Below are 18486 nucleotides of genomic sequence, written 5' to 3'. Positions count from 1 at the left end.
TATTATTGATTACGATTGTTGCGGTATAAATATGCTGGTTCTAGAGCTTGTGCGCCGCGCCCATCTCGACTACGTATTAGTTTCATACCACACACGTGCGCGCGACAACCACGTGGGGCTTGGCAGCATGTCTCACGGCGAGCAGACGAACTAGTGATCCAAGTTCCAACTCTATCCGTTGTCTCGGAAGATGACAGTGATGGAGACTCGCCTAGGTGATTTCGTTTCGTTTCCACCTTCCCTTTCTTTTGTCGTACACTGACCGGTGCCAAGGACAAATTCATCACGGCCAGGGCATGTTTTCTGCAAAAAGCCCATGTCCCGGTATAGACATGCCCCCAAAATCATACCCCTCAAACAAACTGTCGAAATTCGTCGACGACAAGCTATCCATACCCGCTACATCCGACTGCTGTTGGGCGGCCGGCGGCCGTGGCGTCGGGTCCAGAATCTCGTCTAGCACCGTCGTCAGACGTTTCTCCGCTTCGATGCACAGGGCATAGTCGCCATGGTCCGGTCGTGTAATCCACGACAGCGACGAGGTGAAGACGGTCAGTTTCCGGATCAGCTCGGTGCGGCCCGGCAGCACGTACGCTATGCGTCCTTGGTTTTCGTGCAGGAGCTGCAGAGCAAGCACGCTTGCGCTGGCGACGCCATACGATAGCATCTAGTAGTTCCTAAGTGTTAGATTTTATGATCCGATTTTTATATTAGGGTCGTACCAGCCACGCATAATGCCGACTTCGATCAACTATCAGCTCCTTGTTCCCGCTGATATGGGTGACTGTCGACAGCACCTCTCTCGCCGTGTCAAAGAGCTCCGCGTGGCCCGAGCCCGTCTGCTGTACGAGCGCTCGCCGCAAGAGGAAAAACGTGTATAGGTGTTCGAGATACGGCATGATGAGCGGGTACCGGCTCATCCACGCATGCGAAGAGATCTCGGCAATGCCGCCTTCCTGGTGATCGAACCGCAAATGCGAGGGAGTCGAGTCCCAGCTCGCTTTGGCCTTTTCCAGTATATGACTACAAATCTCGTTAGTCCAGTCATAGTATGCCTTGAAAAAAAAAAATCATGGGCTACCTACTTGACCTTGTTCTCAAACTCTACCGTGTCAACCAGCATCTCGTCGCCCTGTTCACATCCCAGGACAATCTCGAGCACCTCCTCACGCAGAAGCGCGATGAAAAACCGCTGACGAAGAAAGCTGACACGGTATATGTTGTTTTGGTTCCATCCAATAGCATCGAGTTGGGAGACGGCCTGTCCGACTGCTTCTGACCCGGAGATGAGCACTTCTTCGCTTATATCAAGCGGAGCGCTGACATTGCAATATCGACGGGGGATCAGCGGCGGCCGTCCCATGAACGTTGCCAGGTTCTTGTCGCTGCTGTAATTGGCCACGAAACACAGCTTCCTCCATTGAGAGAGGAAAAAGGGACAGTCGTCCTCTGGTCCGCTCTCTCGGTGGAGGCCGGCGGTGGTGATGGTGGACCAAAGCACCCCCATCTGGCGCCAACACAGGTAATCTTATGCTGATCAGCTAATGCCCCCTTTTATTTTCCTATCAAACGCCGAAATAAAATCAACAAATCAACAAATCAAGAAATCAACATACCGATATCACCGTACCGGTGTGTCTTAAGCCTGGAGTCATTATTCAAATGAAACACCAGCAACTCATTCACCGACGACGGATGTTCACAGAACTTGATGCAGATATCACTTGCCTCAATCAGCAAACTCAACAGCGTCTCCTTGTGAATATTCGCCGCCATTAGCACCGGATCATTCTCCGGCGTGCCCACGAGCGCCATCCCCGCAACGGCGAAATAGTTCCCAATAGCCTCCCATCGAAAATTGGGGCCCGTGAACGAGGCGCAGTACTGCTCAACAGTCATGGATCTGTTGACGACCATTGGCCTCGACGAGTTTTGAAAAATCATGTGCGCAAAACGCGCGAGTTGCGTGCTTAACCCAGGCTCATCAAAGTGCTCCAGCGCATGTCGTACAGAACCGACGATGGCGTTGATGAGCGTATCCGGCACGGCAAAGACGAGCACGTTGGCCTGGTACCGGGCAATGAGCACGTCGCACACAGGAAACTGATATAAAATCCTGAGCAGTTCTGCGCCGGTGGGGATCGGGTCTGGTTGCAGGTTTCGCGGGATGGCGATGTTGTGAGTTTCAAAGGCCGTAGGGATCTCGTTGCCACAGTCTTGAAGGATGGAAAACAAGTTGGACGCGCCGAGGTAGCCAGACGGCACCCAGGTTTTTTCTGGTGCAGCTGGTGGTGGTGGTGGTAGTGGATAAGTTGTCGGACTGTGAATCGGGGTACTTCTATAGTAAAATTACATCAAAATAAGCGCAGATGTAAAAATTGTTGGACAGATTTCTTACTGCTGGCTATCAGCAAACGACTGACTGCCAGGCTGACCTTTTCTGGTCATGGGCGAAGGATGGTAGAAGCATTTATGGGCAATGTCCTTTGCTATACACCGGCCACAGACTGGCGTCGCATGGTCGCATTTGAGCTTGGACTTGCGACACGGTTCGCACGACTGCAGAGTCCCGTTGCGACGGGTCCGCGGACCGGATTGCTGCATGATCCTGAAATACAAGGCATGAAGAAGTATGTCTCTTAATTTTTTTTCTTTCCTTTTTTTCTTCTCTTCTGGGGGAATTTTTTAGCTGTGCAGTATGACTCGATATACGAAGATTGAGTCATCGATGCGATCTCGGGCGTGACTAGACCGCTTCCGTCCACAAGCCCGCTCGGGGTCTTGTTTGGGAATGGACTCATGGCTTTCTTGGATACGGTGTAGGGTTCCTCTGCGGAAGCACTATGCAGTATGTAGTAATATACAAGGAAATCGCACATTATTAGTCGATTTATAAGGATCTGAATTCCGAACTCCGAAGCGTAAATCCGCCAATGGGTATAAGAAGCAAGGAATGCCGAGCTCTCGGAGATAATAATTACAACGCGAAGGAATATATATATATATATATAAATATATCACTGCACGGCCACCGCGCCTTTATTATGCTGATGATAATGTCCCAGAGCACTTTCGCTCGTTTTGCGCTTTCCAAATGCGAAAAATGAGATGCGGCGCATGAGGCCGGTTTTTCGGTGATCGAGCGAGACGGCGTCGTCGGGCGCGGTTGCGATGGCGCTTAGAGGGTCGTATTCTTCGATATGCTGGGGCGCGTTGTCGTCGTCGTTGTTTGGAATTTGCGTGATTAGTTTTGCTGTCTTTTGCTGGTCTCTGGTTGTGGTTTCTTGTTGTTGTGGGATTACTGTGATTTCCGGTTCCCCGGGTTTTGTTTCAAGACCGCGCAGCATCTCGCTAATCACCGGCATCGACTGTGTCTCTCTGGCATTTTCTTCTGTGCTGTCTGTAGTGTTGTAGTGCCGCAACGACTCGTCTGTCGTTGTCGTTTTCTTATCTATTGTATTCTTATTTGTTGTATTCTTGTTTGTTGTTGTTGTTGTTGTTGCTGCTGCTGTTGTATTCCCCGGCGCAATCTCTCCCCGGTCAATCCTGTCGCTCAACAGCTTGCACGCCATACGCAGCTGCGACTCATCGCCCTGCTGCAGTTTCTGCCGGTCGACCAGCGACGATTTGGACGTCCAATTGGGGTTTTCGTTGTCGACAAAGTCGTATTTTCTGCTCTTGTCCTCGACAAACACAAAGGACTTTTGTTACGTCAGTCAGTAGTCATTTGTGTTTGTTGGGTGCGGTGGGCTGTCTCACTCGAAGCGGAGCCGGACGCTGGAATTTCTCGCGCACTCTGGACGAGAAGCCCGGACTGTTTTTCATCTGAGAGGTACCCATGAATTTTTTTTTTGTTTGTCAATGGTGATAATAGGAGTCTGAAGTGGAAGTGTAAAAACAGGGTGTAAAACAAAGATTGAAATTCTTTTCCGGGGAAGGAACAGGGCTCCGCATTAATAAAAAGAAAGCGCGCATGGGGCCCCGACTTTTGCCACCAGCGTGCCTAACGATGGGTAAGCCCCCGTCTAGTGCGCCAATGGGAAAACGCGGTGTCAATGGGGCCAGAATAACGAAATTCTGATGGGCCGTTTAGTTTGGCTGGGGCTATTAACGGCTTAACAACTAATAGGGGGATTTCATCATGGCGGATCCTTTTAATTTGCATTACTTGACAAGTACTGACTGGCACCAATTCCAAGGTACTACTATGAGTTGAATAAAAACAGCTGAAAAAAGCACCCCTCTTCTCAGAATTAATTCAGAGTATGAGATGTATCACAAAGAAACAATTCTAGAACAAGACACGGCTGATATAAGCGCTAACCAGATGTGGACACACTCACGTGGCTGCCGCTCCACCTTTACTAAAAGGGGAAATTCGGTAACTTCCGTTTTTGGAATATTAAATAACTATTTATTAAATAATTTACTACTAGTACACTAAATATTCTATACAGAACGCCGGAATGGATGCGCCTCGGTGTTCAGCACATACTCGTCCAGACTGACCACATCCGGCTCTGCAAACATCAGGTAAAAATACTTGAGCGTCTCGGCCAGCCAAAACGATTCCATGCTGTCTGACTTGGGGGGATTATCGACCGTGCAGTCTCTGAGACCCGTGTGTGCGATTTCTGTCGTGGTGTGCTGGATGATGGTGTTGAACATGCCCCATGCTGTCTCGACAAGCCGCGGGTTGCCGGTGATGCGGTACATGATGAATATGGATTCGATTGTTTCTGGTCTGAAATATCCGAGTTAGCTTGAGAAACTTGAAAAAAAAAAAGAAAGATTTCACACACCTCAGCAGATATCGTGGATCATCAACTTTAGACACCCCGCGAGGCAGGTTCTTCGCCCCGATCGTTGCTTGTACATAATCACCGTCGCTTGGAAACGCCTTTTCCACTTCCTGCTGCCACTTGTTTTCATCCCAAGAACACTGCGTCTGATCCTCACAGACAGTCATGTGCATAATTTCCGGCATGATACCCAAATGTCCATTTTCATACCCCCAAATACAGCCGTCGACCAGCTGTTGTGCTACTTGCAAGTCATCTGGCTGCCCAAACACTTTTGCTCCGAGGGCGACCATGCCGCCTGCAAAACAGCCCAAGTGCTGCGCTCTTGGCTCGATCTTGAGCTGGGATAGCGGAATCTGGCCATTTGATGAGATATCGCCGGGGAACAGCACGTCGGCGTCAGTGGGAGTCATGGGGCGGAAGAATATGTGAGATTTCATCGCGTCGAGCGCTTGGCTGTACAGTTTTGAATACTGCTGAGAGGCTCCTCCAAGGAGGACATGTTGCTATTAAAACGGTTAGCTTTTTTTTTTTTTTACCACAGGGACTAATAGAGATTAGATTACCTTTGGAAGATACTCATAGAGAGAATCAGCCATTCCGCCAATCGTAAACATGGAAGAACTACGAAAATCCATAGTCCTTGCATTAACCACCACAGGCCACAAGCCCGGGACCTTGGTCCCGCTCTGCTGCGCATCAAACACATCCATAATCCGCTGTATGGCGTCGTAATAGCGATTGTCCTGCGATAGCTGATTCAGACGAGTAAACTCGAGCGTGAGCGAGCCAATCTCTGCCACAAGTACACTGTCTCCAGCCTCTTGCAAACCTCCTGCGCCGCCGACGCCCTGCGCTGCTGCTGCTGCCGCGTCGTTGATTTTCCAGCGCATAATCGGCATTCTGTTTGGGGTGTCGAATGCGGCGTAGAGCATTTGGCCGACTTCAATAGCCTTGTCGAGTAATATGGGGTATTTGTGGTCGCTAATGTCGTAGGCGCCTAGGAAACCGCCCAGGTATCGGATTGTCGTTTCAAATACGTTGATTTCCTGTAGGGAGGACTGTGTAAAATTGAGGTCCGCGACGGCTGTGACGGCTTGCTCGAAGTCGTCCTGGAGACCCATTATCCATAGTGTATCTATAATCTATTAGTTCTTCAATGATTTGTAAATCGGGTGGAAACCCTAACCTAACGAATCCACAAGAGTTGCAGCCCACCCGCCAAAGGGATTAAGCCCATGCCCAGAGACTGGCGCAACCTCGTCGCTCATCCACGCATGATCCTTGTATCCCGTCCAGGCATGCGTAAAGTTTCCTTTGACAGCCTCCAAGCGCGCCATACGAACCTTGCGAGCTGCGGCCTTTTCATGAGGGAAACGATGCTGGACCGCAGGGATGCTTCCCCGGACGGCTGGAGGAATAGATACTGGCTCTCGAACTGGATATTTTTGGGGGTATTGCGCCCAGAAGTATCCTGAATGACCTGGGTGTATTGTCGTCGCCTTCTGACTCATAGACCACTCGCCCGCAAACTGCGGTCTCAAGATGAAAAGGTAGTAGCAAATGACAAACCCACATAGAATCGGAGTTAGGAAAATGCGGGTATATCTTGGGTAAATCATGTTGATTTCGCTGTTAAAAAAAATAACAAAAAATAATAAAAATAACAGTCCAGCTGTTGAAATGTTGAAATGAGAGACCACCACCTGCGGAGTGAACAGCGGCGACTAGTCAGTCACAGCAAGGCTACTTAACGGACATATTAACTAATTATTGATTCTTGAGCTGAAAATAAACCGAATCTGGCTGGCCAATAGTTTGTTCTCTCTGATTGAAAACGGAACAGTTCTTTGTTCTGATCCCTGACAAGAGGCGCGCCATGGATGCAGGGTTCGCAACAAATCAGCGATGCAGCTGGTCGATGTTTCACTAACTTTTGAGTAGCTTATTTACCGCCCAACCAAATATATGCGCCAAAATTAAATCACATCCTTGGCGAGCTAGGGTCGGCGGCAACTGGCATAACTAGGTGCTTATTTTTAGGTGTCGCGGCTGTGGTAGTGGGTGGCATTAGGGTGGTGCGTGGATAAAAGGGCTAAAATTAGAAAGCTGCAAATATACTACCAGAACCACCGGTTATCTTTGCTGTAGTAATATCTCAATGCTTCAGTATCGTTTATAACAACGCACTAAATGCTTAAGAATACAATTGGGGCGCTGCGGGATCAGCACGTTATCAGCACCGTAGTATACTTATTGGACGCCACAGCTTTGTAGTGTTTGCTACGCGCCAGCATGGCAAACGCCTGGTGGTTTCCCTGCATCTACTGGCAGGGTAAATAATCCAGCAAAGATGTAGGAAATTTCTTTACCTAGGCTGTTTGCCCCCCTACTATTACAACACCATAGCTGGCTGATCATATCAATTTTCATCCTTTGGCAACCTATCAACCTGGTTGCAGGACTCATATACTGCCTCCGGAAGGGGATTACACTCGCCTGCATTCAAAATGATTTCATTTTTGTTCTCTACAATCCTCGTGATAGCGAGTTTTGAACGCCTGGTGGCCACCAAAACCGCGCAGAACTATTGGACAGTCCCCAACGGCAACCAGCCGGATTTTTCGCAAACGTTTAGCAATGGTGAGACCTTGCCAATTGCCTGGAATGGCTGGGACTCTGAATGGACGGGTTATTTTTTGGATGGTGCGACTGTTGCCAATCTATGGGTGACTTCGTACAATTATCAAGCGTACCAGTACACCCAGGAACTCAGCAGTACGTACAGACTCTTTTCTTTTCTTTTTCTTGTTTCCGGAATGACGAAAACTAACACAACTATTGAATAGAGGACGTCAATATCTCACTGGACGGGTCGTATACCTGGACTATTAATGTCAGTGCTACCAGTCTCGCCAACACGGCAGAATACGTCTTGCGATTCATGCGGCCATACGATACCTATAACTCAACAGGTCTGCAGTTATCTTCGCGGGGCTTCATCATATTACCAGCGGGAAGCAGCACCACCTCTTCATCTACCATGAGCCTCACGACGACTACATCCTCACAAACTACAATGGCCGTCAGTTCTACGTCGACCTCTATATTAACTACCCCTACATCATCGCCGACAACAATAACATCCGCATCTGCATCAACTGGACTCAGCGTTGGAGCAAAAGCAGGCATCGGGATTGGATCTGCGGTGGGTGGTGTCGCTCTGCTTGGAATTCTGGGGCTCGCATTTCGACGACGATACACGCAAAAAGCCCCGCCACCTCCACAAACCGGCAGATTGCCAGACTATTACAATAATGGTATGCAACCGATTTTTAACGATCCCAAGCCAATGTATCCGCAGGAACTTCCTGCGTATTCAGAACCTGTAGAACTGGATTCCCGCGTTCGTTCCCGATGATGTTATGATGTTGCTCTGTGTAGAGGTGGTACAAAGACAGAGATTACCGAAGTTTTTATAATCTTTGTTCTTTTAACATATATGTAAATATTTATAATATTGAATAGAAGACGCTGGGGTGTTGTTTCCGTTTTTGGTAATATGCTAGAACTGATATCCCGAGCCCTAAAACCTCTTCATACTGGACCAGATTGACGATAATTATTTGTAGTCGTAATATCTCAAATCTACATTCTAGATTTCTAATTATATAAAGCAAGCTAGGTTTATAAATTTATAATTATAAAGCTTTAGAATTTTTACCAAGGGTAAATAATTGGAGTGCAACTAATAATATAAAAATAAAATTCTACGTAGATTATAAGTTACTTATTTGTATGGAGAGGAGGTTTGAGAGAATATAAAGCTGTAAACCATACATATTTTTCAACTACGTGGTGTACAATTGTCTCTGTATATGTCCTAACCCTAAGATTCCCATATATTATTAAGCTTGTGCAACCTTGTGTCACTGATTTCATACATATAACTTATCTAACATACTGGAATCAATCTCGACTTTCTCTTTCCAACAACTTCCATCTTCATGTTGAATGCCGATGGATTAATTTCTTCAAACTGATCAGAACCTTGCTCCAGTGCCAATTTCTCACACATCAAAGTGACTCTAGAAGTTCCAATGAGCCCTGGTCAATAAGGGCTTGAGTAGAGGTATCTGGCAAGTAGTACTGCAATTCCCCTCCCTGCTGGCCATACCAGGGAGCACTTCGACCGAATTGGGCTCGGATGGGCTGTGTGACATTGAAGACGTAATAGATAGGAGCAGTTGCGCTTCTTCTACGGCTGAGGTTTCCGGGTGAAATAGCGCGTCGAGTGTAAGCAGTCCCCAAGATAGATAGAAAACTCGCATTGAGCCCGCCAAAACGATCAAGGAGAGTGCCGGCTGGGATTGTGACTTCTGTATACATTGGCCTGTTGTATGCGTCTAGGAGAAATCCATTTCCAGGTGGGTTTATGTAGTGCTGATTGGTGTCATTGAACCAGTGATGAAAATATTCTTGAGGGCATAGCCCTCCGAATTGGTCATAGCCATCTAGCATCTCCGCGATAGCGGGTTCTGAAGGCAAATCGACTGGACCTAGTCTATTGTCGCGGCAGACAAACCTCCGGTCTGGGTCTGGGGCAGTTGGAGATTCGCTAGGACATGGCAAAGTACACCTAGAGCCCGGCTGAAGGAGACTAATCAGTCAAATCAAGTTATTTGTTTAATTGCAGTACTTACTGCGGAAACGGTTGTTGTTGGCCCTTGTGCGAGGACACTGCCGACCAGCAAAAGCGGACAGAATGCAATAGTACCTACAATATTGAAAAGCATTTTCAATATTTGAATGTTGTTCTGTGGGCTATTTGGTTTGCTATTTCGAGGCTTGATATTTTGTTACTTCGAAGAACTTCTGGCGCTAGAATCGGGTTAACTACATGGTATTTATAATAGTTGGTGCGGACAATCACCAGTATGAAAGAATCAATTTTATCTTCATAAACAACCTTGATCTGCTGGTCATGAGCCAATGTCGATCATTCTAGGTTTTTCTCGTACTCCATGCATTACTACCTGAGAGCTGGTCAGCCAGCCACAAATGGTACCTCTACATCCGTCTGCAAAACAGTGCGCACACTGACATTGTACGAAAGTCCGCCCCGGGACAAGATGATTGATATTATAATTGATTGTCCGAGCACTTTTAGGCCAAGAATCTACCTACTAAAATGTTGGCTGCGTGAATCTCGGACTTTCTAACATTCTGTAAAAGTGGCAGCCATTAATATTCTTCAAAACAAGTTAAAGCCAATGATCATTTGATACACACTTATAACAATAACAACGAGGATTTTATGCAATACAATACCTTCATTCTCAGGGTCAATCAATAAGAAGCCACTATCTCATGTAACAGGACAAGGCCAAATGAAAAAGAAACTGCCTCGTATCTGATATGGTTTGGATTAGGGCATGATTTGTATTACACCCTGCATTCAACGGAATTGAACATATTGTTGTGGCTGGCTGAATATGCCAGTGTCTCCATTTCTTTTTTCTATTCAAGGCAATTCAAATTACGAGTGAATGACTGGGTGTCAATGCATTTGATTAGGTACGACTTCCTTCTACGCAAAGCTTTGCTTTATTGTTTTGCCGACCCGAACGATTCCTATTTTTTGAGAAAACAACTTTTATGGTCATGCAATTCCGCTGATCATGCATATGGCAGCAATAATACCAGGTGGATCGCCAGAAGTGTGGAGTAATTGTGAAGCCGTTTACCCCGGTTCCCCGCTCAGTGCACGTTCCCCATCCAATGCTTGTTTTCGCGGAGACTGACCAGTTTTTCAAATCCGAATGACAGGGTCTTTCTGATCCCCCCCCGGTTGGATGATACATTTTATACTCAGGACAGAGAATACAGAGGTAGAGCAGGGTTTCATCTTTTGACATGAAAATCATATGGATTGGTTTGCTGATTGTCCTCTGTCAAATTGTTTCTTGCACAGTTTGCAGGACACTAGGTTGAGAGTAGTGTCTCGCAACCTAGTGCGTATTATCGTCTGCCGCACAAGTTTCGCCATTAATGTATCTTGCTTTTGTGCTTTGCACTCCTTGCGTAGTAAATCGTTATTACACTGGAGCCGAAACCGTACCCATACCAATTATGGTATATTCGGAGGCTTGTCGTGTATTCGTGCCCTTTGAATTGACGAGGCTTTCGACGAGAAATTTTCGATGACCTTCCTCCGAGGATTCCATTGTCACGAAGTATTAAGTTTGCGTCTGATAATATGGGGATGTGGTTTGAGCCTATCGTTCTGGGTCTCAACTTCAAGAAATATGTAGTAAAGGATGAGTTATAGCCGTTTGGACAGAGAATCGTTCATATGTATATTTTATTTGCTCTAGGACGCTAGTCACTCCACATGTGACGTCAACTGCTGCGTATGTGTTCTCGCGATCAAGCTATTAGCCCCTTGATTGCTAGCGATGGTTTCTGTAATAATTATAGCATAGCACACAATTCTTAGCTATAACTTTATGTCTGGGAAACATTGCTGACTCAAAATGAAATAAAATGCCATGTATTTACGCACCAGCCAATCACAACGGCGACAGCCCGACAGTGGAGACGCTAGTCACCAACTACTTTTTTCATGTTGCATGGTCGTCTTACCTGTATTCCCCGACGCATGCTGGCTGAATCGATCTCACAGCTGGCGCAACTGACTGGAATAATGACTGTTGCGGCCCCGCAGGCTAAGAAACTCACGCGCGAGAGTGCTTCCAAAGTGCGCACCGGTTGTCAGACTTGCAAGTAAGCCCAACACTATAGCTGATCGTCCCTAATCGCTAGGGCTGGGGAGGGAAAACAAGCTTATCCCTTTTGCGTCTTGTAGGATCCGACATAAGAAATGTGACGAAACCCGTCCAGCGTGCCGCATGTGCACCAATACCGGACGGACATGCGATGGTTATCAGACAGGTCCCGATCGAAGGACGCGCGCATTTCGCAGCAATCGCAATGCCAGGGTGGTGACAATGCTACCTGCTAATGGAAACGCCCTAGAAAGACTTGCCCCTGTTGCCATTGCTGCAGCTCCACGGCCAAATATGGTCTCTGGGTCTGGGCCCTTGTTCTACATGGCCGATGCTAGTCGCTTCAGCCTGACTCAGGATGAACGCCACTACCTCAACTTCTTCAAACTACGCACCGTCTCTCAGTTCTCTAGCCAATTTGGCCGTGTATTCTGGCTGCAGATGATTCCTCAGATGGGCGAATCAGAGCCCGCCCTGCGACATGCTTCCATCGCCATGGGTGCTTTGCATTGGAACTTTGTAGAGAAAAGGTCTAGCGCCAGGGCTTCGGCCAATGACCCTTTTGCCCTACAGCAGTGCAACAGGGCCATCTCATATCTGAAACATGAGCTTACTGACAAAAGCCGTGCGCATTTAGAGATAGCCTTGGTCACGTGTATCATGTTCATCTCATTCGCCCTGTGTCAGGGAGACTACTATGCCGCCAGTCGTTTGCTCGAGGGAGGCTCGAAGCTGTTACGAGACTGGCTGGCCATAAACCCGGACCCTAACTCTTCCATTAGGATAATATTTATCAAGGCGTTTACTCACATAAATTTTTATTTTTTAATATTTGCAGACCCCGGGCTATTTTCTTCCCCGTCCGGCGAGAAGTCAGCCGATATTTCCAAAGTCGAAAATTTTCTCTCTGGGCTGTCTGCGCCTATTGATAACTTGGGTAAAGCAGGCGGCATGATTTTCCATCTTTGTGCGCTAGCGATGCAAGAAGACCCGAGGGTGCGTGTTTTGACAAACAACAAGCGGCATTCGATTCTGGCCAAGCTACAAACATGGACAAAGGAGTTCAGCGACTCCTCTGCGAATTGTGGCGGCGTCTCGCTACTGAAAAACAATCTCGCCTTCAACGTCCTCCAGATGTGGACCGAGTTCATTTATATCATGATAGCCGCAGAGCAGTGGCCAAGCGATCGCGGTGAAATGAAATACGACATGTTCCAACACCGCTTTGAGCGAGCGCTCAGCCTGGCCAAGGAGCTCCTAAACTCGGGCTTTTTCCAGTCTTCCACACCTACATTCTCTATCGGGACGGGTATTATACCCCCTCTGTTCTTCTGTGCGTACAAGTGCCGTGATCCCTTCTTGCGACGGGAGGCCTTGGTCTTGTTGCGTGGATGGCAATTCCAGGAAGGTATTTGGGAGACGCCGACGGCGGCCTATGTCTTGGAAAAGATCATCGAGATTGAGCGCAGAGGCCTTTCGCAAGAAGAAATTGTCCCCGAGACTAGACGTATCGAGTCTATGCGTGTGGAAATACTGCCCGGCAGTCAGAGCATCCGGTTATGGTTCCGTCGATCTCAGCTGTATAACAGCACTGATTGGGAGAGCGAAGTAGTGATATTTTCTTAACTAGATTATATATTAGATTATGTATGTATATACGACTATTTTTGTATTATAAAATAAATCTGCATGTTCCTTACCTCAAAGTGAAACGATCAATCCGATTGGCCAGTGCGTATACTCGTATTCTCGTTGCTACCTCGTATAGTTCCTGACTATATTTGCGCGCTTTATCAATTAGAAGACGCGCGAATAGAAATGCCCTTGATCCTTTGTGAGCGTTGCACCCAGATGTCCCATTGAGACTAAGAGTATGTCCTCAGTCACCTCTTTCCTATGGATCACCGGCTCGAAAATACAAGCTAAAGTGTGACATATATAATATTCAAACGCAGGATTTAATTTGGCATTGTCTGAAAGTATTAAACTTGCATTGTTTAACTCAATCGATTTATCTACATTGGTTAACTCGCGTTCACTAACTGATGAAATACACGTTTACTCACTCTATAATACCATGAAACTAACCCTAAAATTGATTTCAATGTCCAGAGGCAACTAATTGACTCCAGATTTCCAGCTTTATGAACTCATTGATGGTTCGAACAGTAGACTAAATGCCCGAAGAATAAGTCATGAGAATTGCAGGCTCTTCCAAATATCCCAAGCAGTGTAGTCGCGGAAAAAACTGCCCCCCTGTTTCCAGTACTCATTTTCTTTTTTTGTATCATCTATTAGGATAATCTATTAGCAACCATGAATTATAAGATTTGATGCAATTTAAAGTCAAAAATAGAAAAGAAAAAAACTAGCATACATCCATTAACAATAGTAAAAAGCCGATCAATGCAATGCGTTGTCCCATCTCCCGGCAGATTTCTGTCAAACCAGCAGTTCAGTACTGGATTAAGACAGTTTTTCCCTCTATTCCACGTCACAGAAACAGTGATATTATTTATACTCTAGTCTTATACCTCCTCTAGAAAGTATATTGTATTTGTAAAGCCTAGATTTACGCTAGGATTGAGGTCGCCGATCTACTAAGTATTATATATAGCGTTGACAGCCTTAGTTGTTTTATCCAGGGTTATAAAGTATCTGGGGTTGCCTTATTCTAAGAGATAGTTTTCAGTAAGCATATAAGATTGTCCTTATCCATATATCAAGTAACTCGTTTTTTAAAACAAGATTCTATATTTTTAGAGGCTTTCTCTCTACTTTTAGTAATAGGGCTTCTACCATACAGAGAATCTAGTTCTGCAATTACTAATAGAGGTAAAAAACAATAGCAGGAGCGACCTCATATTAGTCTGATATAGTATCAAGACAGCAGCAATACTACCAGCACTAGGAATTGCCAAGAGATATAGAGTATAGAAATCCGCATACATTGATGCTAAAAGCCCACTTGTGGGCAAACTACGGAAGGAGCTGCTTTTAATACTAAATCTGCTTCTGAGTGCATAGTAAGTTAACTCAATACGATTACGACCCGAAAGTATAAACCCCTCAACTATCAACTGATGTCGCCAAACCAGGAAAATGTTGTGGGCTCTTTATTCAAATATCACTGCTTCGCTAAATATGGATGTGATTACTACATATGTAGTAAAATATCTATTTCAAAAGCATACCGAGTTTCAGGTCTTGCCATTTCTTTCATGTATATTCTCCGGACCGGGCTCGGGATTCTTGACAGGCGATGGCGTTTTTAACAAATTTGATGTTGCCGCCGGTGGTGTCGGTAGTTATAGCTTTAACTAGCAGAGTATAAAAATAAAGATGGTACAGCCTGTAAAGCTGGTGGTGTCTGGAAGGACTATATATGAGGATGTTGGAACCTACTAGGCTCCGAGGGGGTTCCTACTAGGAGTCGAAGCAGTATAAAGTAAATAGAGTATGAGATATGGGTTATATTGATATAGAATAAACCGCTTGAGGCCTCCTATCCTTGGGGATAAGACTTCTACTTCCTAATAGGGTTATATCTCGCGAGCATGAGGGGTAATTGCTTCCTTTCTGATGCATCCTTTGTGATATATCAACTCAACCCGCGGGGGTTCTGCAGGCCTTTGTGGGCCGGATCAGGCATTCCCGAACCTGGCACTTTACACTAGAAGCCAAGCCAATGCCAAATGAAACAACATACCAAACATATTCAGACCATGTCAAGGTACAACCGGAAATTAGTATATATAGAAACTCGTTTATCATCATGTATTCAGTTTTCCATGTTAGATTCTTGTTTTCATATCAAATAGTATACTACTATGTCTCATCAACAACTCTACTATCATTGCAATAGGATTTAGTTATATCCCTTCAATCTTACGCTCTCCAAACTCGTTAGCAGGATATCCACAGTTATCCCGACCCCAGTGACGAGTTGTTCTGTTTGATATTCGCTTGCCGATTACATTAACTTATGGATTCTAAAGGCATAATCTTCCAATGTTATCTATCAAGTAACAGTAGCTTGTGACTATCGTACACTTCAAGCTGACTGATCAACTCCAGAAAAAGTTGCGAGCATAAGCTATTGACCTAGATAGCGGAACTTAAGAGGAGAGTCGCCTTCTTTGAGTCCTGTCGCCGTTATAACCTGCTCGTCTCCAGGAATGATATCGAGTGCGCTGTCGCTGAGTCTGACATTTTCCCGCTCTTCAAACACAATACATTTCACTGGTTTGCGGGAGGAGATATTGATAATCTGCTGTCCAGATACAGAGCCAGGTTGCTGTTTCACTTCTAATCCTCTATCAGCAAAATCAAGATACTTGAATGGCTGTGGCCAATCAACGTCCCGAGCGACGACCTTGTTGTCAACCCATAACCGTGCAGCCAGAACGTGCGGCTCCGACTGAGCGATATGATCAATAACCCCATCCTTGATAAGGTTAGTTGTATCATTAGGTACGATAGCGACTTTCTGAAACAAGGCTGGAGGCTGTAGATCTTGCCCAGTTACTATTGAAATAAACCGTAGTTCCACAGTCCCGTACACCACCTCAGGCAGACTGCTGGCAATCCACATTGTGTATTCGCTGCGAGTAGGAGGCTGCGCATGTACTGCACTCCAGTCGTGATGTTCACGCTGTACGCCAACTGCTAATGACTTCAGCACCCTCTTAACAGAGTAGAATGCAGGCTTTGGCCGCAGAAAATAGTCAACAATTGCCCACGAGATTGTCGGCCAGCAGTCATTTAGTTGCCAGAGAAGTGCACCACCGCAATGGCGCTCATCGCCCCATTGTCGGCGCCAACCACGATATCCGAACATCATGGTCTCCGCCTGAACTACTTGAGTCAGGTATATGTATGTCTAGACATGGTGTCAGTGTATTTTTTTTTATCAAGCAACTGAAGACACGACAAACCTCTAGATCTGTGGCCATCCGGAGGTTTTCCACCAGATATGTTGCCAGTCGCCGCTCGTGGCCGTCGGCCTTGTTGTGGAAGTCAAGGACCTGTGATTGCGGATATTTGTCTGCATCATTATCGACGAAGTAGTCGATTGTTGACAGATGGGGGAACGCTTCCATCCCGAACTCGCTATTGAAGCGACCACCCAGTGTTTCAAAGATCTGGTACTTTTCTTGCGTTCCATGCCATACTAGATTAGATATTCATTAGTAAGGTTCTATAGATTAGCCTCTAGAATTCAGACGGACGAACCATTCCATTGATGCATATCTCCCACAGTAGGATCAGATGTGGTCTTTCCATCACCCCACGGACTTCCCGGGTGATACACAGTATCTGGCGAAAATTCAGAGACCACGTCTGGTAGAAGCTTCTCATAAATGTAGCGTGCAGGAAAGTTTGATGCCAGCCAGTTTTCTGGGTTCTTATCTTCATAGTCGTAAGTGAGCCCCACTTGCTCTTGGACTTGATAATCTTCATTATTGCCGACGTATATCACAATAGATGGATGGTGCCGCAATCGCCGCACGTTGTAAACAGACTCTTGTTGTATGGACTCCAGCAGCTCAGGCCAAGTTGGATAGTTACCGCAACCGAACATGAAGTCCTGCCACACGAGCACACCAAGTTCGTCGCAGGCATCATAGAAAGCGTCGTCTTCATATATTCCACCACCCCAGACTCTGTATTTCACAGGTTAAAACAGTTGCTTAATATATATGTTTGTTAATGCTTGGGTTTACCTGGACATCACCTGGCCGCCCTCTACCATCAGCTCGATCCATTTCCTGTATCGCTTCGAACTTATGCTAGGGAGTAGACTGTCTGCTGGGATCCAGCAAGAGCCACCGCAAAAAATGTCAACTCCGTTGACTCTGAAAAAAAAGGACTTGCCATGTTTGTCCTGCTGCTGGATGACTTCGCTAGTGCGAATGCCGAATTTCTTGGTAACTTGGTGTAGATCTATCCCACCACCTGTCAGTGACACCGACAACTCGTACAATGTCTGGAATCCGTAGCCATGTGGCCACCACAAATCCGGGTGATCGATCTGGAACGTTGCTTGGGTGGGTTGATCAACCACAACGGGGACATCCTGCCGGGCAATTTCTTGTCCACGCAAGCTGAGATGGAAGTGGGCCGTATAGCTTCCCGTCTCGACAGAATCGATTTCAGCGACTGCAGTCACAGTTGCCGTTTGGTGGTCTGGGGCCAACTTTGTCTGTGGCCACAGATCGGCAACTCGCGCCGAATATACTTCCAAGCGTACATCACGCCAGATACCGGCTGTCATAAGGACGGGGCCCCAGTCCCATCCCCAGTGGTACTGTGACTTACGCACGGCCAAGCGCGACATATCGCCATTGAAACCTTCCCATCTATGATCTGGGTGTTGACCTCGTATCTCACGTGCCTTGCTTTGGGCGCAATCAAATTTGACATCTAGCACATGGGATTCCTTCGACGCCAAAGCCTTAGTGATATCCACGCGATAACCCAGAAACATATTGCTGCTCTCTAGGATTGTCTCGCCGTCGAGCTCAACCGTCGCAAAAGTATCTAGTCCGTCGAATACTAGTACGACTGTGGTACCAGCAGGGACCTGCGGACTCTGGAACTCATGTCGATATTGCCAAGTTTTTTCATTGACCCATCGGGCCTTGAGCTCATTAAACCCCAAATATGGATCTTCGAGTCTAGATTATGTTAGCTAATAATTGTATCAGACAAGAAGTTTGGAGACTGACTTTTTGTTTGCTATGAGGTCCTGATGCACGACCGAGGGAACTACCGGCACGGGCATCCAGCCCTCGTTGTCGTCCTCGCCATCCTTGAATGCCCATCCCGTTGACAAAGGTATCTCAAGAAAACTCATCTTTGCGGGAGATTAAAACCACGAATGTCTCACAGAC

The 18486-nt window shown here is 46.5% G+C and overlaps 6 protein-coding genes across 6 annotated transcripts; 2 read left to right on the top strand and 4 right to left on the bottom strand.

Moving 5' to 3' along the window:
- Nucleotides 1–283: 283 nt before the first annotated feature.
- Nucleotides 284–2604, bottom strand: TRUGW13939_08120 (uncharacterized protein; the record flags this gene model as incomplete). Its single annotated transcript, XM_035491256.1, has 5 exons — nucleotides 284–667; nucleotides 723–1023; nucleotides 1086–1527; nucleotides 1617–2338; nucleotides 2399–2604. The coding sequence occupies 5 exons, from the start codon at nucleotides 2602–2604 to the stop codon at nucleotides 284–286; spliced, it is 2055 nt and encodes a 684-aa protein (XP_035347149.1).
- A 413-nt stretch (nucleotides 2605–3017) lies between these two features.
- TRUGW13939_08119 (uncharacterized protein) lies at nucleotides 3018–6424 on the bottom strand (the record flags this gene model as incomplete). The annotated part of the gene is made up of 5 exons (XM_035491255.1): nucleotides 3018–3701; nucleotides 4510–4744; nucleotides 4803–5308; nucleotides 5369–5940; nucleotides 5992–6424. The coding sequence occupies 5 exons, from the start codon at nucleotides 6422–6424 to the stop codon at nucleotides 3018–3020; spliced, it is 2430 nt and encodes an 809-aa protein (XP_035347148.1).
- Nucleotides 6425–7312: 888 nt separating this feature from the next.
- Nucleotides 7313–8223, top strand: TRUGW13939_08118 (uncharacterized protein; the record flags this gene model as incomplete). The annotated part of the gene is made up of 2 exons (XM_035491254.1): nucleotides 7313–7580; nucleotides 7652–8223. The coding sequence occupies 2 exons, from the start codon at nucleotides 7313–7315 to the stop codon at nucleotides 8221–8223; spliced, it is 840 nt and encodes a 279-aa protein (XP_035347147.1).
- Nucleotides 8224–8879: 656 nt separating this feature from the next.
- TRUGW13939_08117 (uncharacterized protein) lies at nucleotides 8880–9598 on the bottom strand (the record flags this gene model as incomplete). The annotated part of the gene is made up of 2 exons (XM_035491253.1): nucleotides 8880–9452; nucleotides 9506–9598. The coding sequence occupies 2 exons, from the start codon at nucleotides 9596–9598 to the stop codon at nucleotides 8880–8882; spliced, it is 666 nt and encodes a 221-aa protein (XP_035347146.1).
- Nucleotides 9599–11463: 1865 nt separating this feature from the next.
- Nucleotides 11464–13216, top strand: TRUGW13939_08116 (uncharacterized protein; the record flags this gene model as incomplete). Its single annotated transcript, XM_035491252.1, has 2 exons — nucleotides 11464–11588; nucleotides 11671–13216. The coding sequence occupies 2 exons, from the start codon at nucleotides 11464–11466 to the stop codon at nucleotides 13214–13216; spliced, it is 1671 nt and encodes a 556-aa protein (XP_035347145.1).
- Nucleotides 13217–15686: 2470 nt separating this feature from the next.
- On the bottom strand, nucleotides 15687–18449 carry TRUGW13939_08115 (uncharacterized protein; the record flags this gene model as incomplete). The annotated part of the gene is made up of 5 exons (XM_035491251.1): nucleotides 15687–16472; nucleotides 16528–16763; nucleotides 16826–17256; nucleotides 17317–18270; nucleotides 18322–18449. 5 exons carry the CDS (start codon nucleotides 18447–18449, stop codon nucleotides 15687–15689), a joined length of 2535 nt encoding a protein of 844 aa, XP_035347144.1.
- Nucleotides 18450–18486: the final 37 nt, after the last annotated feature.

Source organism: Talaromyces rugulosus, chromosome IV (genome assembly GCF_013368755.1).
Source record: "Talaromyces rugulosus chromosome IV, complete sequence".
Classification (NCBI taxonomy): domain Eukaryota; kingdom Fungi; phylum Ascomycota; class Eurotiomycetes; order Eurotiales; family Trichocomaceae; genus Talaromyces; species Talaromyces rugulosus.
The sequence above is the reverse complement of the archived record's forward strand: the minus strand, read 5'-3'. Positions and strand labels throughout refer to the sequence as shown.